The 18,239-nt window shown below is 42.2% G+C and overlaps 1 protein-coding gene across 4 annotated transcripts in view; it reads right to left on the reverse strand.

Moving 5' to 3' along the window:
- Positions 1-18,239, reverse strand: part of smyd3 (SET and MYND domain containing 3) — a 400,254-nt gene that overhangs the window by 15,457 nt on the left and 366,558 nt on the right. For all 4 annotated transcript variants that reach the window (XM_042332902.1, XM_007898399.2, XM_042332904.1 and 1 more), the window contains one exon: positions 17,017-17,188. In XM_042332902.1, coding sequence (XP_042188836.1) covers positions 17,017-17,188 — 172 coding nt within the window. The remainder of the gene's footprint in view (positions 1-17,016; positions 17,189-18,239) is intronic.

Raw genomic sequence — 18,239 nt, forward strand, 5'->3', positions numbered from 1 at the left:
ATAATAATAACTTGGTCACTCAATCCATGACTGTTTGTGGGTCACTGCTATGCGCAATTGGCTGCCACGTTTCTCTCACAAAATACACAGTCCATTCACTTTGCAGTATATTCTGTGAAGCACTTTGAGACGTCTCAAAGACATGATTAGGCGCTATATCAAATGCAAGGATTATTATATTATAGATATTATATTAAATGTAATAATGGTAGGGCAAACACACCATGAAATATGTTTTTACCCAGAGGATAATTAACAATTGGAACAGGTTACCGGGCAGGGTGGTTGCGGCAGGACGATTGACAATGACTGACCCTGTAACAGTCAAAGTGCAAATCTACAGACCACCAGTGGTAAAACAACACACAATGTTTCTCCTGCCTGTGGAGTTTTCTCTCAACCAGAGCAGCTGTCTGTTGTACTGACTTAATGGTTTCCGTGCTGCTTGGATTAATCTTCACAATCCTGATCATTTCAACACTTGGACCCTGAGGGGAGCAGGGATTGCACATGAGTCTAGACCTAAAATATTTTCTCAGCATTTCAAAATGTGATAATTTTATAGACCTCGGTCTCAAATTTGAAGACAGTTTTCTGTGGGTTGTTTTAAGATCTCAAAATCAAGACTGAGTTTATGAATTTGCTAAATTCTACAGGCTTTCAAATGATAAGAAATTTGTGCAAGTCTGAACCCAGGTGGAATTTCTCCCACCAAAATTCCATTGTTTCTGAAGGCTCCATCTCACTACCATGTTGCTCCAGGAAAGAACGAAGCTTCTACCGAGCTCTTAACAGCCCTTGTGGTGATGTTACCTGTGCCTGGTTGGTTTCTCACTGGTCTGAAGTTAATTAACTCTCAGACCTCTATGGGCTCTGGCTCTCTCTTTTGCCAGTGAAAGAGAGAGGAGGACAGAAGCCTTCGGTTTTGTACTTGGCAAAAGGTAGCAACCCTGGTCTAAATCACTCAGTACTCTACCTTCCGTTGACTGAATGGCTCATGAAACCAGTGAACCATTGCAGACATCGAGGCAAAGAAGTAAAATTTCTCACTGCAAATGGCAGAAACAAGAAGCCATGCAGCTTGATTGTGTACAGATCAGAATCTTTATACAAGTTAGAGCTGGTCATTGATTTCACAAAGGTATCTGACCCTACGTTGCTGTTGCACATTTTTGCTGCTCTATCCCAAACACACTTGAAGTGATGACAGATTAATGTTGTGTTTTATCACTGTGTACATTCCAGTATTTTATGTGTTTTCCTACATGGAGGAAGGTTGGGCTATATAACATGACTGACTCCTCAATGCTGCCCTGAAGAACTGATTGCCTCTCTAATGGGTCATGGCCTTTAAGGATGAAACTTGTTAAAAACATTTTAATAACATTCTCCAAATCAGACACTATACCCCTCTCTCTCTCACTGCACACACTTCGCATTTTTAGGTATAAGTTTGTACGTTTTTTTTCAAATCAACCTCAAAACTAAGCAGAATTTGGGAAGTCGAATAAGAACATAAGAACATAAGAATAAGGAGCAGGAGTAGGCCATTCGGCCCCTCGAGCCTGCCCCGCCATTCGATAAGATCATGGCTGATCTTCAGACCTAACTCTAATTACCTGCCCTATCCCCATATCCCCTAATCCCTCTATTTTTTAAAAATCTATCAGTCTCAGCCTTGAAAATGTTCAAAGACTGAGCATCTACAGCCTTCTGGGGTAGTGAATTCCATAAATTCACTACCCTCTGAGTGAAGAAATGTTTCCTCAACTCTGTTCTAAAAGGCTGACCCTTAATTTTAAGACTGTGAACCCTGGTTATAGATTCTCCTACCAGGGGAAACAGTCCCTCAGTGTCTACTTTATCCAGCCCTTTAAGAATCTTATATGTTTCAATACGATCTCCCCTAATTCTTCTGTACTCTAGAGAATATAGCCCTAGTTTATTCAGCCTATAGGTCAGTCCCCTCATCCCAGGAACTAACCGAGTGAATCTACGCTGCACCCCCTCTAGGGCAAGTATGTCCTGTTTTAAATAAGGAGACCAAAACTGCACACAATACTCTAGGTGCAGTCTCAAGGCCCTATACAGCTGCAGCAAGACTTCTCTACTCTTGTACTCTAAACTTTTTGCAATGAACGCTAACATGCTATTCACCTTCTTTGTTGCTTGCTGCACCTGCAAACTTACTTTTTGAGACTGGTGTACAAGGACACCCAAATCCCTCTGAACACTAACACTATCTAATCTCTCCCCTCTAGAAAATAATCTGTTTTTCTATTTTTGCTACCTAGGTGAATAACTTCACACTTCCCCACATTAAATTCCATCTGCCACCTACTCGCCCACTCCCCACGCCTATCTATATCCTGTTGCAATCTTTTCGCATCATCCTCAGAGCTTACTCTCCCACCTAGTTTAGTGTCATCCACGAATTTAGATATGTTACATTCAATGTCCTCATCTAGATCATTGATGTACATTGTAAATAGCTGAGGCCCAAGCACTGATCCTTGTGGCACTCCATTAGTCACATCCTGCCAATTCGAGAATGACCCGTTTATTCCTGCTCTCTGTTTTCTACCCGTTAGCCACTCCTCAATCCATGCTAATATGTTCCCATTAATCCCGTGGGCCTTAACCTTGTTCAATAGCCTTTTGTGTGGCACTTTGTCAAATGCCTTCTTAAAATCTAAATATACTACATCTACTGGTTCCCTCCTATTTAACCTGCAAGATACATCTTCAAAAAACTCTAAAAGATGAGTTAAGCATGACTTCCTTTTTGTAAAGCCATGTTGACTCTGCCTAATCTTGTTATGGTCTTCCAGGAATCCCATAACGACATCCTTAATGAAGGACTCAAGAATATTTGAGGAAGATGGGAAAATGGGATTAATGATGTAAAGAGCTGCCATTCTCTAAAATAATAATAATCCTTACATTTGATATAGTGTATTTTATGTCAGGAGGACATCTCAAAGTGCTTCACAGGATTCACTGCAAAGTGTAGTGACTCCTTCTGTCCTTTGTAGATTCTTTCTGTTCCTATGTCTATAACTGGTCCCACTCTATCCTGCCTCCCAGTCCCCATTTCCGGTTTTAAACTTTGAAAATCTAAGTCCATATTAATAATGTCTAATTTCTCTCTGTCCTGGACAAACCACCTAACTTCTTTCAGTGATACCCTGCCCTTGTCCTGCCATTCAATGCTATGGTCAAGATTGACAGGCAAGGAATGGGGAATCACAACCCCTAACGTTTAGGCACAAAAGCAGGGCAACTCCCAACAAGGTATTTAAGCCACGATGTAGCAATATTAGTGCAGTGGCACTGGCTCCAGGGGCACGAACAGCTCTGTCCATCTGCTTCCTCCACAACCTTGAAGCCAGCAAATACAATTTGTTACTTTGGAAACACCTGCAGAGTCCCTTCTATTAACCTAACAATAGTAACGGTGGTGCTATATACAACACAAAGAGAGGATCAACACCTGTAAAGGGTAAAGGAAGGCCAATTCATCTCCTGTTCAAAGGCATGAGCACGGACTGCAAGACCGCATACTGAACTGAAAATTACCCTCTATTATTGTGCTTCAATGAAACACCACACCACTGAACGCAGCAGAACAGAATGTGTCCTTGGGAAAGAAACCAGCATAATCGAATGCAGTTTCCTTTCTTGTTGCGGTGCAGAAACACTAAGGCAATCCTCCGAGGATTAATTAAATGTTTGACTTGAGAATTTGTTTACACACCGCACATACATTAAAGAGGAGAAATATTGTCAAGAGAAAAATACAAAAAGCAATAAAAAAAATCCAACCAAGAGGGGTGTGGGGGGAAGCTATTGTTTCCATAGCAACCACATTAAAAATGGTACAAGCAGATTTCCAGCCGTTTGCTTTCTATACCGGGAGTCGCAGATATGAATTTCTGATCAAAATACAGTCGTAGGCAAAGCATAAACCAAACATTCAGCAAAACCACCAAAGAGGTATGGAATTTAGTGTTAAAGCCTAAAGGCGCTGCCCAGGGTGGGACCCAGTTTGTGGATCTCAGCTGGGGCAGCATTGGGAGCAGTACAATTGGTTACAGAGCTCTCTGTAGAGAGGGGAAAAAATCAGTCAGGGCTCCTTCTCCTTTTTTCCTGTCCTGTAAGTCCTGCTGGAAAGTGCATACACTGATGTTGGGGAGGTTCGATATGAAAGGTATCGGTGCTGCAGTGAGGTGGAGCTGGCGAGATTCCACACACATTTGAACAGTTCACATCACTGCACAAGTAAAGTGATAGAGTTGGGACTTCTGAGCAGGGCAGATAACTTGGAAAAAACACTGAATAGCAATTTGGATGTGTCTACATCGTGATGTCGTCGCTATACTTCCAAGATAATACCAAGGTGTACATGAATATACGGATCATCCATTTCTAATGCAGACTTCATTCTAAAAGTAATGCTACTGATGCCCTTTGCTCCTAGACTTTATCCTTTATAATAGCCCATTGGAAGCAACCCGGGAGCATCCAGTTCCTAGAGAACTGTGCCCTGCAGGGCCTTGGTGAATGAAAGGTACTGTTCAAAGAGATAACACAAAGTGACAAGAGGATGAAAACATGTGACCTTCAACAGCAGCCACAGGCCAGCCATCTTTGTAATGGAGAGTGTGTTGATTACCGCTGATGGCATGAGCAAAAAAGGTCACTCTTTAGAGACTTCATTAGTTAATAATAAAAAAAATTAACTTCACCCTCTACCTTTCATACTCCAGCCTTGAGCCAACAAGGCTTAATATCTCTGCATCATAAAGATGTAGGGGCTATGAAGTTTCAGAACAAAGGGGCATAATCTTAAAATTAGAGCTAGGCAATTTAGGAGTGAAATGTATATAATTTATTTCACACAAAGGGTAGTAGAAATCCGGAATTCTCTCTCCCAAAAGGCTGTGGATGCTGATCCATTCAAATTTTCAAGACTGAGGTGGATTGATTTTTGTTGGATAAGCATATCAAGGGATAAGGGGCAAACGTGGATAATTGGATCTGAGGTACGGATCATATCCAATTATCCATGATCTTATACAATAGTGGAACTGGCTCGAGGGGCTGAATGGCCTACTCCTGTTCCTATGTTTCTCCATCTTCAGCTGAGCTGATGTTCTACAATGTACATTCGTGGTCCAGTCTTTCTGTATCACCTTCATGTTGTGCATAAACGTCTACTCCTCAGTAAAGCCCAGTCTCGAATTTCAGGATCCACCGAAACAGCAGAATAAGAGGACACAAGTTTAGAGTTGCAAAGGTCAATTTCAGGACAAATACTAGCGAGTATTTCTTTACCCAGACTATAATTAATGACTGGAGACAAGTTACCAGGAAGGGTGGCTGAGACCACGACAATTGACTCATTTAAGAAACAACTCGGTGCTATGAATGGGAGGTAGGTAGGGTGGGTATTCTGAAAGGATGAGGTTAAAAGGGCCTGACGAGCCTTAGTCATTCAAATCTTTCTTGCGGTCTTGTATACCTGATGCAGGATGTCATGTCTTATTTACGATATTAGTAAAACTGTCATTACGATATCTGAATGCTGCCAAACTGCAGTAATGGGCTGGGGAGCAAATTATCACTGATCCAATGTATCCTACAGTGGACTCCACCCACAATCCCACAATGCCTAATTTATGTACATAAACGCAACAGCCAATTTATGCACAGCAATGTCACACAAATAGCCATGAAGTGACTTAATTTTATCTGGGGAATTGTTGGCCAGGATACCATTGGGAGATAACGAGGCAAAGTGTTATAAGCAAAACCTCCTGAGTCCTGGACTTTTCAAATAATATAAAATAACAACAACAACTTGCATTTATAGAGCACCCTCCTCTTCCACCCTAGGCGGTGTCCCAAAGTGCTAAGTAATGGCAGAGCTTGATGCCGAGCTGGAGTGGGGGGAAGGTGACCATAGGCACAGTAGAAGAGGAAGGTCTCCAGGCGCAACCTGAAAATGGGGAAAGAGGGGGCAAGGCGAAGGGAGTGAAGGAGGGAGTGCCATAGCTTCAGGGTGAGGTGGTTGAAGGCACGGACCACGATGGTGGAGTGGATAATTCGAGGGTCAAGGAGGAGGCCGGAGCCAGTAGAGTGGAGTCAGCAAGTAGTGTTGTTAAGAGAGAGGAGGTTGGAGAGATAAGGGGGAGCCAAGGCATGGAGGGATTTAAACACTAGAGTGTAGATCTTAAAGTTGATCCGCTCTGTGACAGGGAACCGGTGGAGTTTGGCAAGGACTGGGGTATCAGGGTATAGAGTTTAGTGGGGGTGAGAATGCGGGCGACGGACATTTGGTTGAGTTGAATTTTGTGAATAGTGGAGGAGGGGAGACCAACGAGGAGGGCGTTATAATCCAGCTGAGAGCTGACAAAGCCATGGACAAGGCTTTCATCAGCTTGTGGAGTGAGGTGTTCTTGGAATACATTGAGTGAAACAAAACTCTATTGTTCAATGATAAATTTGAAACAAAGGCAATCAGTGGTTACAGCACTCGCCTCGCAAGCGAGAAACCTGGGTTCAATTCCCAGCAGGGCGAAATGTTGGGCAAGTTTCCTTACTTCACATGCCTCTGCTTACCAAGCAGTAAGTAGGAACCCGGTTGTTAGTTGATTGGCGGATCCCTTTTCCGGGGTAATAATTCCTTCAAAAAATAATAATAATAAATTGATCACTTCAATCCACAACTGTTTGTTGGACTGTGCTGTGCGCAATTGGCTGCCGTGTTTCGCCCACAAAATATAGTCAATTCACATCACAGTATATTCTGTGAAGTGATTTGAGACGTCTCGAAGATGCGATAAAGCGCTATATCAAATGCAAGGATTATTATTATTAACAATGAACCTCCCCCATGAAACAAAGCTTCCACTTACAGTGATAACTTCAATATAGGGTGCCTGGATTGACCTTGGCACTGAATACCACAGATTTTATGTTATTTCACCATATATTTGGTGCACCAGGCATCTCTCTGAGTTGCTTACCCAGTTCTCAAGGTCAATTTTATAGTGAGGTTAGAGTGCATTTCAATGGGGATGCCGAGAAATTCATTTAGAATAGGTCTTTTGATTGGTATTGTAGTTTTTCTGACACTTCACTTAATTAACCACATAAATTTATACAACAGTTGAATTGCAGGAAGAATAACTGTCGTGTAATGTGATTCCAGATGCCTTGGGTTTATTTACAGCTTGGGTCCTATCGGGAATATCATTGTCATTGCAGACCAATGTGTGAAACACCACCAGGACAGCACGGTGACCTACATGATTATGAAATGTTCCACAGATTGATGAGGTTTATTACTTGTGACTGAGAAACACTGAAAGGCTTGCCTGGAATACAGAGTGAATAAGGCAGGCAGGCAGACTGAATGCATAAGCAGTCTTTATTAATTCAGCCATGAACTTTTATGCAACTTTCTTATTCAGGGGGTTGGCTAGGACAGTGCTTTAATGCCAAACTCTCACCAAAATCTTAGTTTTGGAGCTCATAAATTGGATTGAAAGCTGTTTCATGGCCCCCAACACCAAAGCTCTGGTTGCATGTCTATGGAAAAGAAAGTTGTAGGTTGAAATTTCACTTCAGGACTTGAGTTCAGTCAATGCTGACATTGCAGTGCAGTACTGGGGGTGGGGGGGGAGGGATGAAATGCAATGTCGGAGTCCCACCTTTTAGGTGTGGTGTTAAACTCTGCCTGTTTATTAGGTGAAACACCAATTAATTTGGGGGATTGTTGGCCAGGACACCAGGAGAAGCTATCTTCTCTTTCTGAATAGTGCCATCTTCAACATCCACTGAAAGACAGGAGGCAAAGGGTACCCTAATTTAATTGTCTCATCCAAAGGATAGAATTTCCACCAATAATCCAGACTAGACTACAAGCAAAATTTCCCACTTGTGGCTGAACACACCCTTGCCAACCCGTGCATGAGCTACAATGGCGGTAGAAAATGATACTCAGTGTAAGCTGCTCAATTGAAACTCTATACTGTATCTATACTAGCAAACGGCAGCTGAAACCATCCTCTCTGGAAAATGCGAGAGTTTTCAAGCTGTTTGTATATTATACTAAAAATACCTAATGTGGACATTTAACCTGTTGGCCCAGAGTGAATTAATAATTCAATATAAGAACGCTATAGCAGCATTTAGAACCTGAGCTTGATAATGCAACTTCTGCCCTCCTTTCGTCATGCATAGCACATGTGAGAATAACCCTCAAGCATACAGCACCAGAACCACATTCACAGTCAGTTATTGAAAAATGTGCAGAGACATAAAGAATAAAGATTCGGGTGCCAACTAGCATGATACTGCAGCTGCAGGTAAGGGGAGGATTTGTCTGGCAATGAAGCGGGTGAGTACAGCTGGCAGGAAGGTCCCAGTAGTGTTACTGTGCAGCTGGCTACATCTGGAAAGCAATATGTGCATTATCCAGGCCATTTCCTAAAGAAACAAACACCCCCATTAAATGCTGGTCCCCTGTCTGCAACACACAGGTATCCGCACACAGGACGATTCCATGCAAAAACTACAGAGGCTAAGTGGATTGAGCTCTCAGTTGCATATGCGTTCTTATGTTTAAAACCACAAGCCTTGGGGGGTGTCTGTCACCCAACAATAGGTCACATAATTCTAACAGATGGCCTGAGATAAACTACAAAATACACTGTCAATCCACTTTACAATATATTCTGTGAAGCGCTTTGAGACATCTTGACAATGTGATAAAGCGCTATATCAATAATAATGCAAGGATTATTATTATTACAGAAGGCAGCAATATAGAATGTTATGTGCAGAAAAACTCATAGACTTGAGGGCATTAAGGGGGCAAGATGGCTTGCACTTTGAGTCTCATTCTTACAGTGACATCAGGATTAAACGTTTGCCTTGTGGGAATTACAGTATCATCTGCCCTGCCACTCTGTGAGCCAAACATATAATTTTTTAAATCCAGATTGCTCAGTACAGTTAAGAACACTGAAACGGATAGTCCTATAAAATGAGGCCTTTCAATACACAGATTCATGGAAACCACCAACTCAGAGGTTCTGTATAGGCAGAATCAATCTGGATGGTTAAGAGGGAACGAGGCAGGCAGACAGGTGGACACCCACACACAGGAAATAGCACCTGTAACTATAGAATCATAGCTTGATAAAGCTATGTAATTCTGTCCATCGAGTCTTCCTGGTGCGTTTAACCCCATGAGCTTTTAATCTAATTCCACTCTCTCTTGTTCATACCCAATGTCATCAATAACCTTCTTTTTCAAGCATGTATATCATTCCCTTTCATAACAGTGTGTGTTTTTTCTACTTTAACTAGGGTTTGTGTCAGAGAAGTGCATATCCAACCATTCTATTTCCAACTGCTTCTCCACACATTCACTAGTTTGTAGGGTAAACAGTCCTTCTGGTCTCCAGTATCACCCGAGGCTTTGTTCATTTTAATCAGGTTGTCTGGTGCCTGAAGTGTAGGTCAAATACTGTTGCCTGCTTACATCAATATTACCCATGTCCCTCAGCATCTAAAATCCCATGTATCTCTCAGCAGAGATAAAGAGGGAGAGGGGACTTAACATAAAGTTAGTGAGTAACTCTGTGCCAAACCAACAAAAAGGTTCAAATACCAAAGAATTTCAGCAAATATACAGATTCTGTGAAGAAATAAAAATAATGAAGTGCCAGCCAAAACGAGTGATCAGTTGGCTCCTGTTTTCAGACATGCATTCTGTTAAAAAACAATGTCAAAGTTACAAGGAGATGTCATTATGTCAACCCCCTGCACTGATCACACATGTGACAAAAACAGCTTTAAACCTGAGTCGCATATGTGGTGATCCTTTATCCCAGTCATCAAAGGAACATTACTGTTACATAGCGCACAAACTATTTCAATAAATGCTACCAACAATATGATGGTAGAAACATATCCTAGTACTTCTTAACTCCTTAAGGAGAGTGTGACAAGTGCAATACAGTTATGATTCATTGGCTTTCCAGTAATGCATATTACTGGATTTTCCACACTACTTTTAACTCTCCTAATTCTTACCCACATTCAGTTTATCTCTACTATATTTTACCCAAAGTAATTATCTGCAATGGTTTTCAGAATACCGGCAAGTTTAATTTTTCTAAATCCAACATATTCATTGAATTTTTCTTAAGGCATGAAACGTGAAAAGTGCTATATCAAATGCGAGGATTATTATTTTATTATGAAAGGCCTCTTTAGTCCAAATACTGCCTCAATACGGTTTTCGGCACCCCAAGGATAGTTTTTTCCCACTCGTCAGAGCTTCAAATCATGTAAAACTCTGCAACCATCTCTCTTGCATGGAGGTTCACATTGAATCATAATAATAATCCTTACATTTAATGTTGTGCCTTTCATGTCAGGAGGATATCTCAAAGTGCGTCACAAACATTCACTGTAAAGTGGAGTCACTGTGTGTTTTGTAGGGAAACCCACTTCTTTGCAAGGTTCAATTGGCTCCCAGCACCTCAGAGGATCAAGTTTACAATCCCTGTCTTGGTCTTCAAAACCGTTCACAATTTCATCCCACCCTACCTATGCAATCTTCTCCAGACCTAAATTCCAGCCTGGATACTCTACTCTTCTGAATCCAGTCTCTTGCTCAATTACTTAAGAGTGAAATAATTATAATTAATTATCTGCAATGGTTTTTAGAGAAGAAATTATAATTAATGGTTTTGCACCACACCTCTTCCCTGCTTCAAAACAACTCTTAAAAACATATTTGTGTGCCATTGGGCAATATTTTTAAATCTACTTTACTGCTTGGTGCTCACCACTACATTTGTCAAGTGTTTTGAGAAAGCTCTTCTATGTGAAAGGCGCTATGTTAATGCAAGGTATGTGCTTGTATGATGGCTATTGCTCACTCCCTCACAAACCGATTCCAACAAACTTTTTGACCATTCTGAGAAAGAGTCTGGTGTGGAATCTGAGACAGTCCCGATTTTGAGAGCTGGCAGTGTATTTTCACACAAAGTAGGCCGCAGCTGGTGAGACTTCAAGTCTTGCATGGGCACAATTTATCACAGCGAGAATGTTCAATAGACTGTATAATTCACACACTTGGATCAAGTTATCATCCGATTCAGTGGAACCTGGTACTCAGACCCCCAAAATATATAAATTCTGTATGATCTTCTATGCTGTTGTTTCTCTTGAATTGTGGTGCATACGTAGACAGTGTGCCCTGTGGGTTGCTGCCACATATATGTATATATCTTGTGAACATATCCCAAGTGGACAGAACACATCTGCAATCCTATACTTGGTGCAGAAAGCGACTGGTTACTTCTGTGTAAATGCACTTGTAGGCTTGGATATCTACTCCCCTTCCTCTCTTGTGTTTCTCCTGTTATTTGCATCAATTAATAGTTCTCAGTGAATACCAAAGCATTCCACACAACTCTCAGAGGAAGCGGTGGTGTTCAATGAATGAACACATTACACATTGCTGTGTGTGGAGGTGGGGGTGGGTGGAGAGAGAGGCAGGGATTATAAAAGTGTCAAGGTGACAGGCATTTTCCTGCTTATTACCAACAGCAGTGAAATTAATAACAATTTTTTAAAAATGACACAACAATATTTTTTATAATTGTTGCAAACCACTTATTAAACGGCTGGGCTATGTTGTGCTAATATCTTAACTTGTCAAATATGTAATAACCCTATTCATCAGGGAAATCAGTGCAATCCAGTTTGGTTAATTATTTTTTCAAATGTACTTATTTAAAGGAACACATTACACTGCTAATTATTTGGCTGCAATTCAAGTGAGGCAGCACTGCCTCCAAGAAGAAAGCACCTACAAGGCTGTGCGCTCCCAGCAAACCCAAACAGGCACCTGTACCTGCATGCAATGTTGTCTGTGCTCTTCAGGTTTCAGCACCATTCTTACAACATGGTATAATTTGTCAGTCACAAGATCAATTCAGAACGCCTCAAGCTTATTTGATCTCATCCTCACAGACACTTTCCTGCCGTCTTCCCATTACAACATCAAGCTGTTTTTTTGAATGAAAGTAGTGTCCTGGCCTTAACCACCCTGCTTGGTAACCTGTTCCGGTTGTTGATTATCCTTGGTGTAAAGAAATACTTTTTGATGCCTGAAATTGCTCGTAGAGTTAAGCCTTAAGGCCATTGCCTTACAATTCAAAAACATGCAGATTTTTAAGAAATCCCAAGTTCTGTCTGAAACTGGTTTTCTTCTTAAGAACTGTGGAAAAATAGTTTCCAAATGAGGACCGAATTTAAGACTTTCCAAAATTTTGCACAATCTTCAATTTTATGACAATAGCCTTGTCTACAAATAATAATATAATAATCCTTGCATTTGATATAGAGCCTTATGATGTCTTTGAGACACAGGGAAATTTCCATGGGAGGTAGAAGACATAGTGGGACTCTCAGTCTAGTTTGGATACTCTTAACATGGTAATGGATTTTTGTGCATTTCTGACACCAGCTAAGCAAAAAAAAAGTCTCTATCCCGTTAAATATCATCCAAACCTGGGAGGTCATTGGGCCATTAAGGGCATTGCAGCTGAAGCAGTCTAGTCCTCACTGCTGTCTAAATACATATACTTCCAGGAGAAGTCACTGAGCAACATTGAGAATCAGGTATCCTGGTCAGTGTCTCCCTCCTCTATGGATATAAGCTGATACATAGCAACGTGAGCTACTATGTTGGCTACAATCAGCTAATTTACAAGATTATAAGAAAGGTACGGTTGAAGAAGGCCCTTCAGGCCATTTGAGCTCTTCCCTTCACAAGCTGCAGACTATGCAGAACTCTGCAGCTCCTGTCCTTTTCTGCAGTAGGCTCAGCTATTTCCTCAGTGGATCAAATTCAGGTTCTTCATACTAACCTTTAAATCCATCCATAGGCTTGTCATACCCTAGCTCTGTAGCCTTCTTAAATCTTACAAACACGCCCACTCCCTCCGTTCAACAGGCACAGGCCTGCTTCATATCCCCTGCCCAACCACGGGAGTTTGAGCTTTCAGTATATCGGTCTCCATTCTCTGGAACTCCATCCTGGAGTCCTGTCAACTCACCTCTTTCAAGGTCAGTCTTCAAGACCTTCCTCTGACCGTGTTTTTGGCCATCTACCCCACCTTAGGCTTAGCTCGTCTGCAAATCGTAGACTGTCCAGTGCCTTGGGACACCTTACTGACATGAAAGGCACTATCTGAATGTAAACTTTTATTGTGTCCTTCCAGAATACTAATTATGATGGTTTCCCATTACAGGATCAAGCTGTTTCTTAATTAGCCCAGCGACCTGGCATCAAACCACTCTACCTCGTAACCTGATCCAGCGCAGAGAAGGGATTACATTTGGGAATTTCCAGACCTGTGTGAGTCAGTCATCTGAGGGAAGCATCTTTTATTGGAGGCAACAACATAGAACAAAATGTTTTAAATGGAAGATAAAACAACACTTAGCTTCATTACATCCATTTCATTTGGAAGGAGACAAAAGAGTGATGAACTAAATTAAAAGACTGAGTGTCAGGGGATACAGTATTTTCACTTGCTATTTCACTCACTAGCAGGAGACAATACTGTAATTAAACTTTGACACAAAATGCAAGGATCTCAGTGATTCAAAGTTCATCTGTTACACACCCCACAATAAGCTCAGGGAGAACTTTCTCAAGATTAACATCTGGACAGTATTGCCATGAGCTAGGAACTTTTCTGCCCCCACCAATAGCCTGTGTGGTGTGGCCAGACCTCAATATCCTGTGTGGTGTCCCCAGCCCTCAATACCATGTGTGGTGTGCCCAGCCTCCAATTTATCCTGTGTGGTGTGCCCAGCCCCCAATACCCTGTGTGGTGTGCCCAGCCCCCAATACCCTATGTGCTCCTCCCCTCCCCTCCCCTCCCCTCTCGACTCTCTTCCTCCTCCTCGCTCCCTCCCTTCCCTCCCCTCACCCTGACCATTTCCCCCCTCCTCTCCCTCCCTTCCCTCCCCTCACCCTGACCATTTCCCCCCTGCTCGGTCATGACCCAACTGTGCAGCGCCTTGGGACGTCCTCCTGACGTGAAAGGCGCTCTATAAATGGAATCTTGTTGTTGTTGTTGTTGTTGTTGCTCAGCACCCCCTCAATACCCTCCATTTCTCCTCAAGGAGATGTCTCTTTTACCAAATTATTTTCCTCTCTACACCTCCAATGACTTGTCACACTGAGGACCACTGTTTCCCGGACATGTCAACAACAACAAGATTACATTTGTATAGGGACATCCTCATTTCACGTCGGGAGGATGTCCCAAGGCGCTGACATTGCTGACATGGCACAACTCACACCATTCACACCCTGCATGGCCTCAATCTGTCTTCCTCTCTGGAGGTGGAGCTCTGTACCTCAACATTTTACATTATGAAAGCAGGAACACTGTGGGGGATTGTGAACAGGCAGGAAAATGTTAATCGTTTCCTCAAAAACACAATAATTTACAGGAGTTCGAGGAAAAGATGACAGAATGCTAAGAAAATGTGGTTTGGGAAACGTTAGGCTTCCAGTCAAAGGGAACAGATCGTGAAAGTAGGACTAATGGAACAGGCCACTTGGCCCTTTGAGGCTGATTTACCATTGAGTTAATGACAACTCTTTATGCCATTTCCTTGCCTTTTCTTCATATCCCTTAATGGGAGAAAAATTTTGACATGTGACGTGTTAAGTAACACTTTGCTGATGAATGTGGACAACAAAACCTGTTAATAACTAAAGATAGGTTGCAGATGTGACTTTCTCCCTCTTGCCTTCTCCTGAAAACTGGCTCCTTCACAATGGTCAGTGCCGGTTAATGGAATACCTGCTCAACTCATTTTTTGTTACATTGAGCAGATACCGTTGTGACGGAGTGAGGGGGAGAGAGAGCGTCTCACTGACTATGTGATACTTAGCACATCACAGATCACAATTTTGTCCTCATCAATCTTACCAGGTCTCTCTCTCACACCCCACAGTTAACTGTTTCTACAGCTTTCTGAGGCAATCCTTTCCATGTTCTTTTGTCCAATTACCCCCATTCCCCAAAAAACAGCTCAGCATAAATATTACTGAGAAAATATCAAATAGACTTTTTTACTAATAGGATTGTGCTTTTTGGAGAGGATGCTTAATGTGCTAAAGAGTGATTATGGCTGAGTCTGGCCCTGCTATAGGGCTGAAATGGAGGTGGTTCATAATGCTTTCCTTTCAATAATAATAATAATAATAATAATAATAATAATAATAATCCTTGCATTTGATATAGCGCTTTTCACGTCGGGAGGACGTCCCAAAGCGCTTCACAGAACACACTCTAAAGTGAATTGACTGTATATTTGTGGGCGAATGCAACAGTCGTAGATTTAAAATGACCAATTTATTATTGTTTTTGGTTTTGAAGGGATTATTATTCTCTCAACAATAGTTCTCTCTTTAAGAAACATTACAAGTTTGACCCCACAGTGAGGTGTGTGACTGAAGGGCAGTGTGCTGGATCAGTAACCAGCATCAGTCATTCGGTCAGCTCTTGATTTGGGTTGTGCTGACCTGAAGAATCAGGTGCATAAGTGAGAGAGAAGGAAATCATGTTCATAAACATAATAAAATATTATCAAATAATAATAATAAATTGCTAGTTTAGGAAGTTCAAATATATTATGAAAAGTAATATCCATTCATACGTAAAGTGGCGGTATTCTTGTTCTGGCTGACCCACCACTAAGAAACCCGTTAAGAAATTACCTCTACAGAATGATTTAGACTGTAAGAACATAATAATAATCCTTTTGTTTGATATAGACATCTCAAAGCGCTTCACAGAGTACATCGTAAAGTGAATTGATTGTGTATTTTATAGGCGAAATAATAATCCTTGCATTTCATAAAGAGGCTTATCATTGAGATATCTGAGTGCCTCACAGGATTTTATTGTGAAGTGTAGTGACTGTGTATTTGTAGGGAATAGAGGGGTTTGAGAGGAGAATGGGGAAACGGGATTTAGGATGGGTGAAGGCTCGTGTGGAGTATCTGATGTAATGATCTGTTTTGGTGCTGTTGTCCATGTAACTTTAGGTATACTGGATGATAACCAATAAGGATCATCACACTGGCTTGCTCTGGAGCACCACCCAGTGGCAACAGTTACGTTAGCTGGGGAGACAGAATGGGGGAAATGGGTGCACGGCAGAAAAATATTTGTTACATCTGAATTGCCAAGTCCATCGTGTGAAACAACAGAGATAAATGTGGATTAAAAAATAGGCTTCAAAGCAGCTGCTTACTACTTATTCTCATCCCCTTCCCTTGTCAAATAATGGCGGCATCAAGGGAGAGCAACACTAAAATATCTTTGCGTCAGAGGGAAGTAGAGGTGATTATGTAGCGCAGTAGATGATGGATGCCCGCATTCAAATTTACACCACAACTTGCGTTTACATAGCGCTTTCATGTAGGATAGCGTCTCTGGAGGAGAGCTTTACTGTGGTGGGGTTGAACGGCGAGCAAGGAAGAAGGATTTGGTGTCCATAGGCGTGGTTGAACCAGTAGGTATCAAGTTAAGATTTAAAGATAGATAGAGAGGAGGTGAGGGGGAAGGATGCAGGTAGGGAGTTCCAAAGGTTAGGAATGTAGTGACTGAAGTGGCAAGGGATGTGCAGCAGGTGTGTGTCAGCTGAGTGGAGGCAACAAACAGAGGACTGGGGTACGGGCAGATCAGAGAGAGAGGAAGGTGCTCGGGCATGAAGTGATTTATATGTGAGGGTGAGGACCTTGATACTGATCCATTTGGAGTCAATGGAGGAGCCTGGCGAAGACCCAGTTGAACGGGGGAGGAGTTTAGTACAGGTGAGAATACACAAACACATCAGTTGGAGGACACATGTACATCCCATCATCATGAAAACCATTGGATTGGCACTTACTGGAACGGCCGCAGAGTCCTTGCGCCGTATTGTAGAGCATCTTCCCAGCGGGCCAGGTGAATGCAGCCATCCATCCCAAGGTCCAACATCTTCAGCACATAAAGGTTATTGTCTGGGAGAGCTCGATCCTTATCTAGAGTGGCCTGGCACACAGCCACCATTTGCTCCCAGTCTGTTATGAACTTGAGTTAAGGAGCTTTTGGGAGGAGTGGGGGAACAATTAAGGATATAGTTTTGCAAACGTTTTGTGGCTGTTTTCCCACTGAATGCGGGCATCCGCCCTTTTCTGAAGGGGTTTGAGCACCTGGTTGCTTTGCTCATAGCCATACGCAATACATGCTCTTGAGATTTAATTCGTTTTTTGGTCATTGTGTTCAAAGCGGGAGCAGCTAGCATTTGTTTACAATCATAATAATAATCCTTTCATTTTATATTGTATCTTTCACAACAGGAGGCCAACTCAAAGCGCTTCATTGGATTAAAGTGAGGCGACTCAACATTTTGCAGCTGAATGCAGCAGCCAGTTTTCACACAGCAAGGTCTTGCAAACTGCCATAAATTCAATGACTCATTTTATCCAGAGGATTGTTGCCTTGGCCGCTGGGGGAAACTCTTCTCTTTTCAAAAAAGTGTCAAGGGATCTTTAACATCCATCTGAAGAGGCAAAGGGGACCTCAGTTTAACGTCTCATCCGAAGGACAGCACCTCCGACAAAGCAACACTCCCCCAGCACTGCATTGGAGTGTCAGCTTGGACTATGTGAGTTCTAAATCATGATGTTAGTCTTGAATCCACAACCTTCAAATTCAGAGCTTAGAATTGAGCCATCCCAACATCTGGGACTGTGTTGTTGCACCCCCCCCCCCACCCGCCCCGGTCCTCCCATTACATATAGATAAAACAGCAGTTAGTCAGGCAGAGGTGGACATGATGTGTGCAAAGACCTTACTCTTCGCAATTCTTAAATGCTGCACATTTCACAGAGCTCTCCAATCCCAGCGGGAAAGCTCACTCCCTCCTACCCGAAACATATCGTCGTTGAATGTTCCACGGCGGCTCTGCATCCGTTAATTTTAAGCTTCCAGAGGTGAAATATTTATATACTTTAAGGCACACGCTCACTTTTTTTTCTTTGCTATCACTCAACAGTGATCTGCAGTTAAAACAAGAACATTTTGGACGTATTAACCTGGGTACGACCTAGGCACCAGGCACTGTGTAAA

The sequence above is a fragment of the Callorhinchus milii genome, unplaced genomic scaffold, assembly GCF_018977255.1.
Source record: "Callorhinchus milii isolate IMCB2004 unplaced genomic scaffold, IMCB_Cmil_1.0 Scaffold3, whole genome shotgun sequence".
In the NCBI taxonomy this organism is placed as follows: Eukaryota; Metazoa; Chordata; class Chondrichthyes; order Chimaeriformes; family Callorhinchidae; genus Callorhinchus; species Callorhinchus milii.